This window comes from Aquarana catesbeiana, linkage group LG03 (genome assembly GCF_042186555.1).
Source record: "Aquarana catesbeiana isolate 2022-GZ linkage group LG03, ASM4218655v1, whole genome shotgun sequence".
In the NCBI taxonomy this organism is placed as follows: Eukaryota; Metazoa; Chordata; class Amphibia; order Anura; family Ranidae; genus Aquarana; species Aquarana catesbeiana.
The window spans coordinates 310236570-310251500 of NC_133326.1; the positions used below are offsets into that span (position 1 = coordinate 310236570).

General features: G+C 40.7%; 1 protein-coding gene across 3 annotated transcripts in view; it reads right to left on the bottom strand.

Moving 5' to 3' along the window:
• CFAP54 (cilia and flagella associated protein 54) overlaps window positions 1-14931 on the bottom strand; it is a 545361-nt gene that overhangs the window by 110688 nt on the left and 419742 nt on the right. For all 3 annotated transcript variants that reach the window (XM_073620268.1, XM_073620266.1, XM_073620265.1), the window contains exons 55-56: window positions 12720-12877; window positions 954-1127 (exon numbers count right to left, since the gene is read on the bottom strand). In XM_073620268.1, coding sequence (XP_073476369.1) covers window positions 954-1127; window positions 12720-12877 — 332 coding nt within the window. The remainder of the gene's footprint in view (window positions 1-953; window positions 1128-12719; window positions 12878-14931) is intronic.

Consider the following 14931-nt stretch of genomic DNA (forward strand, 5'->3'; position numbering starts at 1 on the left):
AAATAGATCTGGACGTCGTGCTGCTGGCGTTGTGAACCCGGAACGTCTGACAGGTCGACACTTTATGGACCATTCCACCAACGGAAAAGAAGGCAGCACCCGCAAGGATGTGTGTGGTTTGCTGCTCTAAACGTGATGACACAGGAAGGAAAGTCAGAAAAGAAACCCGGTTCTACTGTCCTGACTGTGACGTCGGACTTTGTGCTGTACCCTGTTTTAAAATTTACCATACCCGAGACGTTTACTAAAGCAATATGACTACTAATATTGCACTCTTGTTTGGCCAAAAAAGTCAGTGTTTTTGATTTATATTATTTACTAAAATTTATTGAATAAAAAGTATTATTACTATTATATTATTATTTGTTATCATTTATAGTTATTTATTATATTATAATTTATGATTTTGTGTTTCAAACTTTATCATACCCAGGATGTCTACTAGACTCTTGTTTGGACACATTTCAGTGAGTTATTCCTAAGAATTACAGGCCTACAATATAAAACGCCACATTTCCATGCAAAAATAATGGTACCGCTTTCAGCACCTAAAATCTGAAATAATCATACCGCCAGGGAGGTTAATTGGATAAGAAAATGCACACAAAAGCATGTTTTTTGACAAACGAAAGGTTACATGTTTACATTGTATTCATTATAGGTATGGAGTAACTGATGATTTAGCCTGATGATTAAGGTACTGTACATTAAAAAACAATTATTTCTAGATTTGATCATTTAAGTAAAACCTTTAGTAGTTGTTTGTACAAATAGCAAAAAGTTTTTTTGTTGTTGCATTCATTTCTATATAAATTGATGTGAATAAAATGCTCATGTCTTCCTTCTAAATTTTCATTTGATACTGTATTAAGGCACATTCAGAAACTAGCTTTTTTTTTTAGAGAGTCTGTTGAACGTTTATAATACAAGGAGCATCACACTAATACACTTACTTGTTTGTTGATGAGTTTGTGGACTGAAGTGAAAATGTTTAACTGCTTTGACCAAACCAATTGCTGATCCTCATTATTTTCTATTAAGTCAGCTGAAAGAATCAAACTCTGAGCAAGGGTTATCTGTGCCATGGGAGAAATGAACCGCTTTTCTTGCAGCAAGTAAATTATACTCTGTTCAAATAGATAAACAGGTTTTATGTTTAGGACATACATATAATGAACTTGTGCTATTTATAGTGTACATGATGATAAACCTATGAACATCCATACACAGAATAGCAATAAGAAATCTTCCTTCTAGTATAGTCCAGTGTTATAGCTATTAACCTACTGCCACTTGACCTGTGTTGGTGAGGCAGACCCATTTGTCCAAAAAAAAAATTGTAAAAAAAAATAAAAAATTTGCAAGATAAATATAGTTTACCAAAACATGAAAATATTTAAATAATATTATTAAATGCAATGGAAATGACTGAAATATTGTTCAGATGCCACAACAAAAAAGAAAGTTCAAGGCACATACTGTAGGTAAGAAAAAAGATAACAATTATATGCCAATTGATTAAATTAGTTATTAATGCATTTTATGATTGAACTGGGCAGACAGTGAGTACACACCTTTGTTCACTTTTTTTTTCTAAGTTCCAGCTCCCCTATGTACCAATATAGTATTAATGTACTTATTTTGCAAAAATAAGACAGCTTTCCATTTATTCTACACATGTCTACCTCACTCTCTTCATGGATGTTTAACCGCTTGCCGACCGCCTCACGCAGATATACTGCGGCAGAAGGGCACGTACAGGCAGAATCACGTACCTGTACGCTGCCCTTTAAGGGGCGGCCGGCGGCACGTGCGCCCGCAGCAAGCTCCGTGAGTTGGGTCGCGGGTCCCGCCGACTCGATGTCCGCGGGGATACCCGCGATCATCTCATGGAGAGGAAGAATGGGGAAATGCTAATGTAAACAAGCATCTCCCCGTTCTGCCTAGTGTCCTGTGATCGGGATCAGTGATGTGCCACACACAGCCCCTCCCCCCCACAGTTAGAAACACTCCCCAGGAAACACTTAACCCCTACACTGCCACCTAGTGGTTAACACCTTCACTGCCAGTGTCATTTACACAGGAATCAGTGCATTTGTATAGCACTGATTGTTGTATAAATGACAAATGGTCCCAAAAATGTGTCAAAAATGTCTGATGTGTCCGCCATAATGTCTCAGTCACGATAAAAATCACTGATCGTCGCCATTACTAGTAAAAAAAAAAAAATATTAACAAAAATGCCATAAAGCTATCCCCTATTTTGTAAACACTATAACTTTTGCGCAAACCAATCAATAAATGCTTATTGCGATTTTTTTACCAAAAATATGTAGAATACGTATCGGCCTAAACTGAGGAAAAAATGTTTTTTTTATATATTTTTGGGGGATATTTATTATAGCAAAATGTAAAAAATAATGCGTTTTTTTTCAAAATTGTCGCTTTTTTTTTGTTTATAGCACAAAAAAGAAAAACTGCAGAGGTGATCAAATACCACCAAAAGAAAGCTCTATTTGTGGGAAAAAAATGGACGTCAATTTTGTTTGGGAGCCACGTCGCACGACTGCGCAATTGTCAGTTAAAATGACGCAGTGCCAAATCGCAAAAAGTGCTCTGGTCAGGAAGGGGGTGAATTCTTCCGGGGCTGAAGTGGTTAAAAACCCTGCTCCATTACTTCTGCCTTACTTCCTGAATAGACTTTAGGTCATGACACAGGAAGTTGACCACCTGATCTCATTAGCACACACTCTGCATCCTCTACCGTCAGCAGGTCAACTCCCTCCTGTGTCATGACCTAAAGTCTGTTCAGGAAGTAAGGCAGAAGTAATGGAGCAGGGTTTTTAAACATCCATGAAAAGAGCGAGGTAAGCCTGTGTAGAATAAATAGAAAGCTGTCTTATTTTGCAAAAGTAGTGAGTGAGTGAGGTAAGCATGGGTAGAATAAACCGAAAGCTGTTTTTTGCAAAAGAAGTACAATAATGCTATATTGTTATATAGGGGAGCTGGAATTTAGAAAAAAAAAAAAAGGTGAACTTAGCCTTTAACGTTTGGATCCATAAAAATAGGTAATAAACATCTGCCTAGCATTAGTAAGAGAACATGATTATCTATTAATCATGAGATATAATACACAGCATAAACAAAGACTGCATATTTTCTCTTTTCTTTAGTGTGAAAATAAGATACTTATATCAAAGTCAATGCTAATCAAGTTTGCCATGTATAAAACTTTTTTCAAGGATTACTGTATCTCTCTTTCTAGTTGTGGGTTTTGGTGTTTCATTATTTGAGAAAACTGGGACACTGTGTTTCTTTTTTCAACTTAGCATATCTGTGGTGATGTGTGAATGCAAAATGCAAAATTACATTTTTTTCCCACATTCAAACAGGCCTGCAACAACATAAGATTACAGGTATTTTGATGTTTCTGCATTGAAGTTACAATTGCAAAATATTCTGAAACATTATAAAAGTGATGCAGACAAAGATTACAGTTTACACTGTTTTCTTTGTCCATTTGCCCAACCTCTGTTGACACTATTTCATAATATATGAAGCAAAAGGGAGACATAGGCCAATGTTCTTGTTGAAATGTAGATTCACCCAGTGTATTGACAGCAATAAATGCTGCAGGTGCAGAATATTGTGCCAAATCATATAGGGAAACGTTTCTGGGCTCTTTGCAACTACCAAACTCCAAAGCCTCTGTTTAATATATAACATACCATGAAAAATGTCATATTCTTATGGCTAGGCCTAGTGAATGCATTCACTACCTTTAAACTCTACAGAATGCCCCATATACACATAAGGCCTGTCTCACTGCTGGCTCTATACCCCATATGTGAAAGCTTTTATTAATCACTTAAAGCGGGGTTCCCGCTTAAAAAAAATAAATAAATAAAAGTCAGCAGCTACAAATACTGCAGCTGCTGACTTTTAATAATTAGACACTTACCTGTCCCAGGGTACAGCGATGCGGGGGATCGAAGCCCCGCTCGTCCCCCCATCCGCTCGGCGGAGCACCCACTGCGCATGCACGAGCCGCCACTGGCTGCGCAATCATCTGGGACCGGTCAGGTGTCCCAGATGTTTGACAAGAGGGAGAGGCAATCTCCCTTCCTGCGCTGAGGGAAGTGACGTCAGGAGCCCAGGTGCCGAAGGAGGCAGACTACGAGGGACCCCCTAGCAACAGGCATTTAGAGGTGAGTAAAAAAAAAAAAAATTTTTCCAAATGTTTTTTTTTTTATTATTTTTTTAAGCACATTAATATTTTTTTTTTTTGGGGGGGGGGTGGAACTCCACTTTAAGGACTGCCCTATAGCAGATATACTGCTCCAGGGCAGTTGTTCTGTGCAGAATAACGTATATAAACCTGCTTTTCTGCCTAGGGGTGGGCGTGCAGCGGGCCGCTTCTGCTGTGATTACTCAGAAGCCGATCTGAGGGTGCCAGGCAATGGATGTCTGCTAGCACCCGCAAGTCTTCAGGGCAGAGACACAGAACGGAGCTCTCCCTTTGTAAACAAGGCAGAGCTCTGTTCTGACAAGGGGAAAGTGATGAATTTTGTGTCCCTTAGTAATAGCAGCACACAATTTACACAAAAACACTGGCTAGGCACACAGTTAACCCTTTGATCACCCTAGATGTTTAACCCCTTCCCAATCAGTGTCAGTACAGTGACAGCGCATATTTTTAGCAATGATCACTATATTAGTGTCACTGGTTTCCACAAAGTGTCCAAAGTGTCAGTTAGTGTCCGACTGTCCACCGCAATATCGCAGCCACACTATAAGTCGCTGATCGCTGCCATTACTAGTAAAAAACGTGTAGTAGATCACATATTGGCCAAAATTTATGAAGAATTTAGCTTTTTAAAACATTTTTATTGGATATGTTTTATAGCAGAAAGTAAAAAATATTGTTGTTGTTTTTTTTTTCAAAATTGTCAGTGTTTAGAACGCAAAGAATAAAATATGCAGTGGTGATCAAATACCAACAAAAGAAAGCTCTATTTGTGGGTAAAAAAGGACACAAATGTAACTTGGGTACAACGTTGCACGTCCGCGCAATTGTCAGTTAAAGTAACGCAGTGCCGTATCGCAGAAAATGGTCATGAAGGGGGTAAATCTTCTGGAGGTCAAATGGTTAAATAATTTGCCTGCAATATAATCAACATCAGTGTTTCAATATTTGGACTACAATATTCAGAATACCATGTCTTACTTAAGACATGGTATTACATAAGTAGACCTGAGCAGATGGTAAAGACAAGTATGCATTATATAAACCGTATATATATTGCAAATGCAGATATACGGAGCATATGCTGGATAACAATATGGGTAGCTGATCTTTTTGATGGTACAGGGCAATGCACAGCTACTCCGAGTCTGCGGAGGGCAATAACATTTTCATTAATCTTCATTATCACCCTCCAAAATGTCATCTGCAGATTGAGTATTTACTGTATTTCATACATTTGCAGCCTGGTAAAGTAGCACATATACACAGAAATATATAACAATCTATTTCTATGAATCCTATTCCAGCTAAACTTTTATTACTGACAGGATAAAGTCACAGTGATTTTCAAAATATAAATGATGTGTTGTTACCATTGCTCATCTATGGCCTGATCTGTATGCCATGAGCTTGAATACAACAGCTAAAACTAAAGATTTATGACAGATGTGAAACCTTAATGCTTATAGAAAGTGCTGTAAACCTAAGTCATAACTGTTTCATAAAGAACACTTAAAAACAATTAAGGATTAATAGAGGATTTGGTTTATTAAAACTCAAGATACCTGATAAAATTGTTGTGTGTGGGGAGACACATTATCCTAAACACAGAACAGGCCCAAAAAATCTAAGATAACTGCTGCCCTGATTGGTCTGAAACTAGCACACAGGGAAAGGTGCACTTGAGCAGGGCAATACACAAAACAGTACAAAAGGGATCCCTAGCAAAAAATAAAACTAACCAATATATTCCATCTACTCTGGTTAAAAACAGAGGTTTTAGTTTCATACATTTGAATTTGAATGGAAACTATGCCTGGGGTATTGCCCAAGTACCGGCTGTTATGCCACTAACCCAAATACCACCTTACCTTATTTAAATAATTCAAAACAGACATACTTCTTTGGGTTTAAATGGCTATAGCAGCCCTTTATTACAATAACCAACCATAAAACCACTTTGTTACATAATATAAAAACGGTAATAAACAGAAAAAACATACCATAACCTCTCTGACTGACTGTAACTGCCTAGGATTTTTGAAGGCAACCTTGACTGACCAACTAGCTGTATCTGGGACCACCTTGCCTTTCCATGGCCCCCAGCCGCAACTTGTGCCAGCTTGGGGACAATTGTTTGGCAAATTCACCAGCCGATACAGCCAACTGCCCCACCACATACTACTTCTGCCCTTATTAGGGTAGGTACACCCATACCAGAGATAGGCCCAACCCATCATTCTCCAAAGAACGTAACCATCCCCGCCTTCAAAAGCCCTACGACCTTTGCCTGATGCTACGACACCATGCAATCCCCGTCTATACGATAACACTAACAGAACGGAACTAAATAAACACCACTGCCTACCACAGCAAATCGGGGTGGGAGAATATTCTCCATTGCTGTCCTCAGGTCCAAATGATACTAGAGGGTCACCTCCCACCTAGGAACCCCTCAGGACCACCCTGTCCACAGCCTGCCCCACCCTAATATCCTCCAATGGGGTAATACTAATAATTATCCCTCCCTAATAATTATCCCTCCTATTAACTGAACTTATTTTTAACCCCTACCTTACTATAGCCTTTCTGGTCAAACACCATCATGTAGGTCCTACGCTTATGCTGCGCCTGAGCTCCTGGCCTATACTTTAAGGCACTTAAATGTGTTCCCTAACACTAAACTGAGTTTCCAACTATAGGAACATAGTTGGCACATAGTTGGAACCTTGAGGCAGCCCTTTCCTCCTTAAAGCTAGGAATCCTAGCCATCAACTTTACAAGGCAGCTGAAGGTCTCCAGCAAAGATGGCAGCCACTCAGTTTTGTTTTTTATTTGGGGGGGGGGGGGGGTTGCTGGCTAGCTTCAGGGTGTGCGGAAGTCCCCTTTGCAAAGTTTAGACCCAGACGTGATTTTGCAACTCTGAAATTTTTGTCGAAATGGTAGGTGTGTCTGAGTACTTGTGGACTATAAGGATCCATTCACAGTTGGGCGACTCCAAAGTCTTGTGATTTCCTTTGCAGCTTTGATGCAACTTTGGATGGGTGCAACATGGATGTGACTTTGGCTTTGACTGTTTCTCAACTGTCGCAGTTATAACATTAGGATGCAACTTTCATGTGACTTTTGAGAGTTTACATTGATGTCTATAGCACTCAAGCCACATGAAAGTTGCATCGAAGAGGTGCAGGAACCTTTTTAAGTCGCAAAGATTTAAACAGCTTCCTTGAAATATATAGGACTTGTCATGAGACGTCAAGTCACATGACAAGTCGGACAGGTGGTGAATGAAGCCTGAACTCCAGTGTGCTGCTCAATCCTTCTCAGTTCTACTTTAATAAAGACAGTTCACTGTGGCTAACATGCTTTCTACCTTAGTGGTGCTGTATTGCCAAAAATGCCACTATAAAGGCAATCAGGCTTGGTAAGCACTAGGCCATATGGCAGGATGGTTGGTGCTTGCAGTACACCACTAATACAGAATATTTATTTTTAAGCTCAAAGGGAAACTAAATAGATTTTTGGTCATGTTGAAAATATATAAACTAAAGTTTTTTTTTTTTGGGGGGGGGGGGTTGTGTTTTTTTGTAAATACCTTTGCATTTATTTATTGTTCAACATTGGTAAAAAAAATCTTTATTATACAAATAAACATTTAATACACAAACCTTGCATGTTAGGCTGGCCATACACGGTTCAAATCCAGGCTGGTTCAGCAGGCTGAATGCACCAATTTGATCGATTGGTCAACTTGGGTACAACCAGCCTGCTTGATTCTCTTGCGATTATCAATAGTAGCTGCTTATAGCTGCTAACAATAATGACTGTCTTCTCCCAGTGGGAAAACCCATGGTTGCAGGAAAGAAATTTGCTCCATGTATGGCTGCCCTTACTCTTTTTGCAGATTACATATGCAGATGAGAACCATCTCTGACAGCATTGAGGGAAAGGGGTATATCCTTTCTCCGATTGTGTGTGTAATCTGAGTGCTATGTGTTATCTGATATCTAGGTCTATATTACAGGCTACTGACAGCACAACAGTAAACCAACTTTCCGAAGACTCAGGAGTATTACTGGTAGCAAATTGTAAGTATTAAATATTTTAATCGAATATTTGCTATTTACAGATCTTAAAGTGGTTGTAAAGTCACTATTGTACTATCATGCCACCCCCTCTGTTAAATAAGGTCATGTGGCACATAGTATGTGTTTTATAAAAAAAGATGCAGATTCCTACCTGATTTCAGAGCATCTTCTGGTGCTCACGTGACTCCTTGGCTCTCTCCTCTTCTGAGCTGACACCTCCAGCGGTAGGGGCAGAGAACACCTGCTGACATCAGCCGAAAGGAGGGGGGATAGGAGGAGACAGCCGAATGTCAGATCACCTGAGGCCAGGTGACAGATGCACACCACTGGGGCCAGGAGCGCACCGCTAAGGTGGTGGACCCTTTGGCTGACCGCTGCTGATAGAGCTCTGGGTGGTTCAGGAAAGCAGCTCTCCCTGAACACTGACACAAACCAAACAGGGAGCTAGAGAATAAGATTCCCCAGGGTGCAGAGTCTAAGAGCCAGCAATTTTTCACCAGAGTCTCTGGTGGTGAGGATGGATTTGGCTGCAGCTGACTCCAGGTCGTGGCCCCTGGGCTCCCTCAGTTCATGCTCACAGACTGGCTCTGGTGGGCAGAGCGGAAGCAGCAGTACAGTGTTAAGCACAGGATAGTCAGGAGAACAAGCCATGGTCGGAGCAACTAGCAGACAGGGATGGTCAAGAAGGCACGCTAAGGTCGGGGTCACTAGCAGACAGGAATGGTCAGAAGGATACGCCAAGGTCGGTACACGAAAGTCAGAGATAAACATACAGCAGGATGCCACACAGAAGCCTAAACACAACTGTTACTCGGGCAAGGCTGGCTTGCAGTGCGCGTGGTTAAATGGTGTTTCCCGTTAGAGGCTGGGGTAGTGCGATGCTGAGAGAAGATTACTTAAAGAGGAACTGCAGTCTGCTCACATAATTTGTAATAAAAACATATTTGCCATTCTGAAGCTTTCCTCCACTTTGCATATTATTTTATATATATATACTGTGATTCTGTACTTGCCAAATATGCTGCAGAAATCTCCACGGAGTCTGGCTGCAACCATTTTAATTGTGGGCAGCTGAAGCTGCTGCCTGTTCACTTCCTGGATTTACACAGACACACAGAGGCACACATCCAGCTATGCAGCCCTGCAGCTCTCATTGGCCCTCTTATGACTCATCCCCCCTCCCTCCTGGCAAAATCTCACGGGAGTGAGAGAGAGAGCTGTGCATGATGTCATAAGCCCAGGCTAATGACCAGACAAGAAACAAGAAGTGGGCTGTATAAGGTATTTACTGGCAGAAAAAAAATGTTCTACTATCCAAAGTTAAAACAAGAGCAGAAGATTTAATAGATGGAAAGATGAAAAAATGACTGAAGTTCCACTTTAAACAAACAGCTGTGAGAGCACGGCCCCTAAGGTGATACACAGACCAGAAAGGTAAGCAGACAGACAAGACATGAAACGTTACTGCAGATTCATAAAAAACAAATAAATAGTTGCGTGCTGCCGCCTAGTAGTAAGTGAAAAAAGTGTATGAGAAGACAAACTAAAAAATATGAATTAAAATAAATATGAACAGGGGGCTTCTGCTATCACCTCTGTGTTCTCACATCAACTACAGAAAAGCTATAGGTTAAATGTATTTAATAGCGCTGCTTTTGGCTAATAATTAATGGGTGTCTAAATGCTAACAGTGCCAGAAAATTAATAAAGTGTTAGTGCCAATAAATAAAGTGCTAAACAGTGCTAAATAGTCAATATATGTTAATATTTCATATAAATTCTTAGAAAGTCCATAGTTAAAAATATAAAAATATTTAAAAAGGTCTTCTTGTAAACAGTGCACACCACACTTCGCTGTGAAAGACTTGCCTCACAACAGATTCCAATCTGTGACTTGTGCTCCCTTCACCAGGTGCAATGGAAGCTCACCTCCTTTTTAGACCCTATAAGGGTCAAACACGCTCGGAACACAATGGGGGTTATTTACTAAAGGCAAATCCACTTTGCACTACAAGTGCAAACTACAAGTGCAAAGTGCACTTGAAATTGCACTGGAAGTGCACTTGGATGTGCAGTCGCTGTAGATCCATGGGGGACAAGCAAAGAAGATAAAAAACAACATTTTAGCTTGCACATGACGAAATAATAAAATCAGCAGAGCTTCCCCTCATTTCAGATCTACCCCTCAGATTTACAGCGACTGCACATCCAAGTGCACTTGAAGTGCAATTTCAAGTGCACTTGTAGATTGCACTTGTAGTGCAAGATGGATTTGCCTTTCGCAAATAAACCCCAGAGTGTTTCTCCTTTAAAAATAGCTCCGCATTAATCACCCGCAGCTCCTTTAACGACCCTAGAGGGGTCAAACACGCTTTGCACACAGTGCACTTTCCCTTTAAAAATGGCTCCACATTGATCACCAGCAGCTCCAAACTGACATAGAAAAACAAGAATGCTTCCAATAGTGCAGTACCTGGGTGTTTGCACTCACATTTATTAAGAAAAAACACAGCATATAAACACAAGTCCAGCAGATCTCACGTGTAACATGTATAAAACACCACCAGGCTCTACCTCTACGCTTTACTTGTGGCTTCATCTCAGATCTATCTTTCACTTACTGCAGATTCTTTTTCATAAAACACATACTGTACGGCACATGTCCTTATTTAACAGAGGGGATGGCATGATAGTACGATAGTTTCATAATAGAAGGAGTGGCACTGTCACGAGCTGACAGGCAGGGAAGGGAGGGGGGAGGAGGACAGGAGAGCTGCGCATTACGGAGGCACGTAAACTGACACGGTGTCAGGGCTCAGCAGCCATGATAAACCGTGGTTAGTTTGCAAAGGGGAGGGCAGAACCAGGCAGGATCAGCCAGGTATTTCAGGTGATACAAAGAGCTAAATTACACAGCATAAGCACTGTGCTGCAGAACATGCTTTAACCCCCCTGGCGGTATTCCCGAGTCTGGCTTGGGGTGGATTTTCAATACCAAAAGCGGTATCCCTGAGCCAGATCGCATCGAAGGATCCTTGTAGAGTTTACTTACCTTGTCCCCTGGATCCTGCGATGTCTTCCCGCTGTGATCTGTGAGCCGCCATGTCTCGCTCGATTCACAGTGCCGAGCTCCGTTCCCTGCGAGCGTTTTGACGCACGGGGACGGAGTTCAGCGCCAAATTCAAAAAGTAAAACACACAGTACAGATACAGTATACTGGAATCTTACAGATTACAGTACTGTATCAAATAATTACACATCCCCTTTGTCCCTAGTGGTCTGCCCAGTGCCCTGCGTGCAGGTTTATATTATAAAAACTGTTCTTTCTGCCTGGAAACTGGAGATTGTGCATAGCAAACAAAACTGTCCCTTTACATCAAAAGTGGCTTTAGACCAGCTAGAAAACAGCGATAATAAATTAGAATCACTTGCAGAATTGAGTGATAGTGATTTGTGGGGAAATCCATCACCAAACACTAAAAGTAACGAAAGCGACAATTCTGCAACTGAGCAAATTTCAGTGTTTTTGATTTGATTACATCATTGAATAATTTTTATTATTATTATATTATTATTTATTATAATTATTTATAGCTATTTTTTATATTATAATTTTTGATTTGGTCTTTCAAACTTTATCATACCCGGGATGTCTACTAGACTCTTGTTTGGACATATTTAAGTGAATTATTCCTAAGAATTACAGGTCTATAATATAAAACGCCAAATTTCTGTGCAAAATAATTGTACCGCTTTCAGCACCTAAAATCTGAAATAATCATACCGCCAGGGAAGTTAAGGGAACCGGATCTATTTTATTTATTTTTTTAGGGTAACAAACACTCTAACCCATTCCTACCACCCTGGTGTCCCTTTAAACAGTGTGGAACATCCCTGGGGTGTAAAGGATCAATCATGTGACAGCTGTCAAAGTCAGAAGCCGTTCCCACTGGCTACTGATTTGTAGTTTGGACCAAGAGTTGTCTGCGACAGCTTCGTCTTTACGTCCCATTGGGGAGATTTTTCCTTACCTCCTGTCCCATAGCCAAAACAGAGGAAATCCCTCCGCTTCCTCCAACAGGGCCTCCAGAATTGTGTCCCCATAGGAAGATCTCCCCTCCTGTTCTGTTCAAAATGTAGGATTTTCATTGAATTTTACTGTCTGTGATAATGGAAACCGGCCCAAATTGAGAAGGTGGATCTCTAAAATAGGGGCACAGGCCAAGAAAAACAGGTGTTCTAATCCATCTCCACTGTACCCAAAACTTCAAAAAGAAAGTCTTGCATTTAGTTATACTTGAAATACTAATGAAATTCAGTAAAAGTACAGTACATGGTAGTGTTTCATAAATAATATATTAGGTATACAGTATTAGCGCGTGTACCTGTAGGAGCAGCTGAACACCTTGTATGGGATGCCTCTCTTGAATATCAAGGAAAGCTGCTTGTAGCATGAACTGAGCCTGCATCTCATAGTCATTGAGTGTTTCCGACTCTACAATGCCCTCAGTTATTAGAGCTGAGCTATCAAGCATGTCCTGGTCTAGAACAGATGAATAAAAATGTTATTTTCCCATAACAGCAATCTTGTTTTGAAAACAATACATCTGTCAGTACACTTGGATACTGTCAGTAAAGTGTAACATTAATGGCACAGAACTGTCAAGCATAGAAGAGGAGAGAGGAGGTTAAATCTGATCATTCAGCAAATAAGCAGTCAGGAAAAGGCAGCCGGCAATCTAGTTGCACAAGTAAAAAAGAATACTCCTGTGGAATGAAGGTGCAGTTCCCCATTACACATTACTAATTGTAGCACATGTACAAAATGTCCTACTCTCTAGTAGGCTTGTCACAGCAAGGTATGCTTAGAAAGAAAGAACCTAATATAGATCATGTGTGCAATCAGAAAGAGAAAGAAATGGGAACATCTGCCACTGCATCTTATGTTAGCTCTGGAGAATTTGTTTCCAGAAGGATAATGATAAAAAAAGGGAAGATTATGAGAAGGCTGGGGAGGAAGGAAAGAAAATAAAGAAATGTAGTCTTCTGCATTCAGAGCCAGCATTGCTTGACATGTGTTTCACATGCTAGAAGGAGATATTTATAACAGTTAGCACAGTGGAGTTGATTTACTAAAGCTAGAGAGTGCAAAATCTGGTGCAGTTCTGCATAGAAACCAATCAGCTTCCAGGTTTTATTGTCAAAGCTTAACTGAACATACTGAAGTTAGAAGCTGATTGGCTGCCATGCACAGCTGCACCAGATGCTTTGAAATTTGCAGGCAGAATCGTGGCAAATCTGTCTACGATTCAAAACGCAGAGATGTGACTGCAGCCTTAACTTGTTTTCCTAATGCTCCATTCACACCTGATTGCGGGCGGAATTGCCGCAATCCTGCCGGCGAGTTCAAATTGCTGCAAAACGTGGGACGCATTTGCAATGCCATTACTTCAAATGGCACCCCAATCACACTGCAATTTTTGCCACTATTGTTGCGTGGTAAATCGTGCTGCAATCGCAGCAAATCGCAACGCGCGACGCTGTTGCCCAAAAGAAGCTCATGATGCTTTTTGATTCTCACATTGCGATTGCAGCGCAATTTACCGCACGACAATTATTGCAAAATAGCAGCGCAATTGGGGAGCCAATAGGAAGCAGTAGCATCGCAAAAGTGTCCCGTGTTTTGCAGCAACTTGAAATCGCCGACAGAATCGCGGTGATTCCGCCTGCGATCAGGTGTGAATGGAGTTTAAGACTCCATTCACACCTATGCAATTTGCTTTTTAGTGTTTCTGCAGTTCTTTTTGCTGTGCTTTTTGTGTTTTTACCACAATTTTTCACCGCTATTTTGCGCAATGTGCGTTTTTTTTAATGTTTTTTTTTTGGGGGGGGGGGGGGATTTGTTGTTAGGCAGATTAAAAAAAGCGAATTTGCAGCAAAATTGCAGCAAAATCACGGTAAAACACACTACATGCTTTTCTGCAGTTTCTCCATTGAGGTCTATTAAACCAAAAAAAGCAAAAAAAGCACAAAAGTTTTAAGTTTAAAAAAGTCCCTGACCCTTTCCAAGAAAGCAGAGGCACAAAAATGCATTGATGTGAACGTGTTCCATAAGAACCCACGTTAAAAATACTGTCCTGCGTTTCTTCGAAGTATGAAAAAATGCATTGGAGCCTAACAGGCCATTCACACTACCTTCCAAGACAGCCAAATCTGTTCAGGACACTGCTTACTCTAGAACTGACAGTGAACCCTACAGAAGAAGACATTTCACATCTATAGCTAAAAAAGACCTTGCTTGGTAGGTATGACTAAGCCTTCTATGCCTTCTCTAAGCTGCCAGGCTGACATAACATGCGACCAAGAAGTAAAAATTCATATGGGCACCACCAGCATCCTCTAGGCAGTGTACCACCCACAACACTGATGTGCACCACTAGTGGAACACCTTTCTCACTTTGGGATTCACTAAGATCTACCAATCATTCTCATAAACACAATGGGACTGATTTATTAAAGGCAAGCAGACTGTGCACTCTGAAAGTGCAGGTGCTCCAGAGCTTTGTAAATGAGGGGAAGCTCGGCTAACTTCCATCA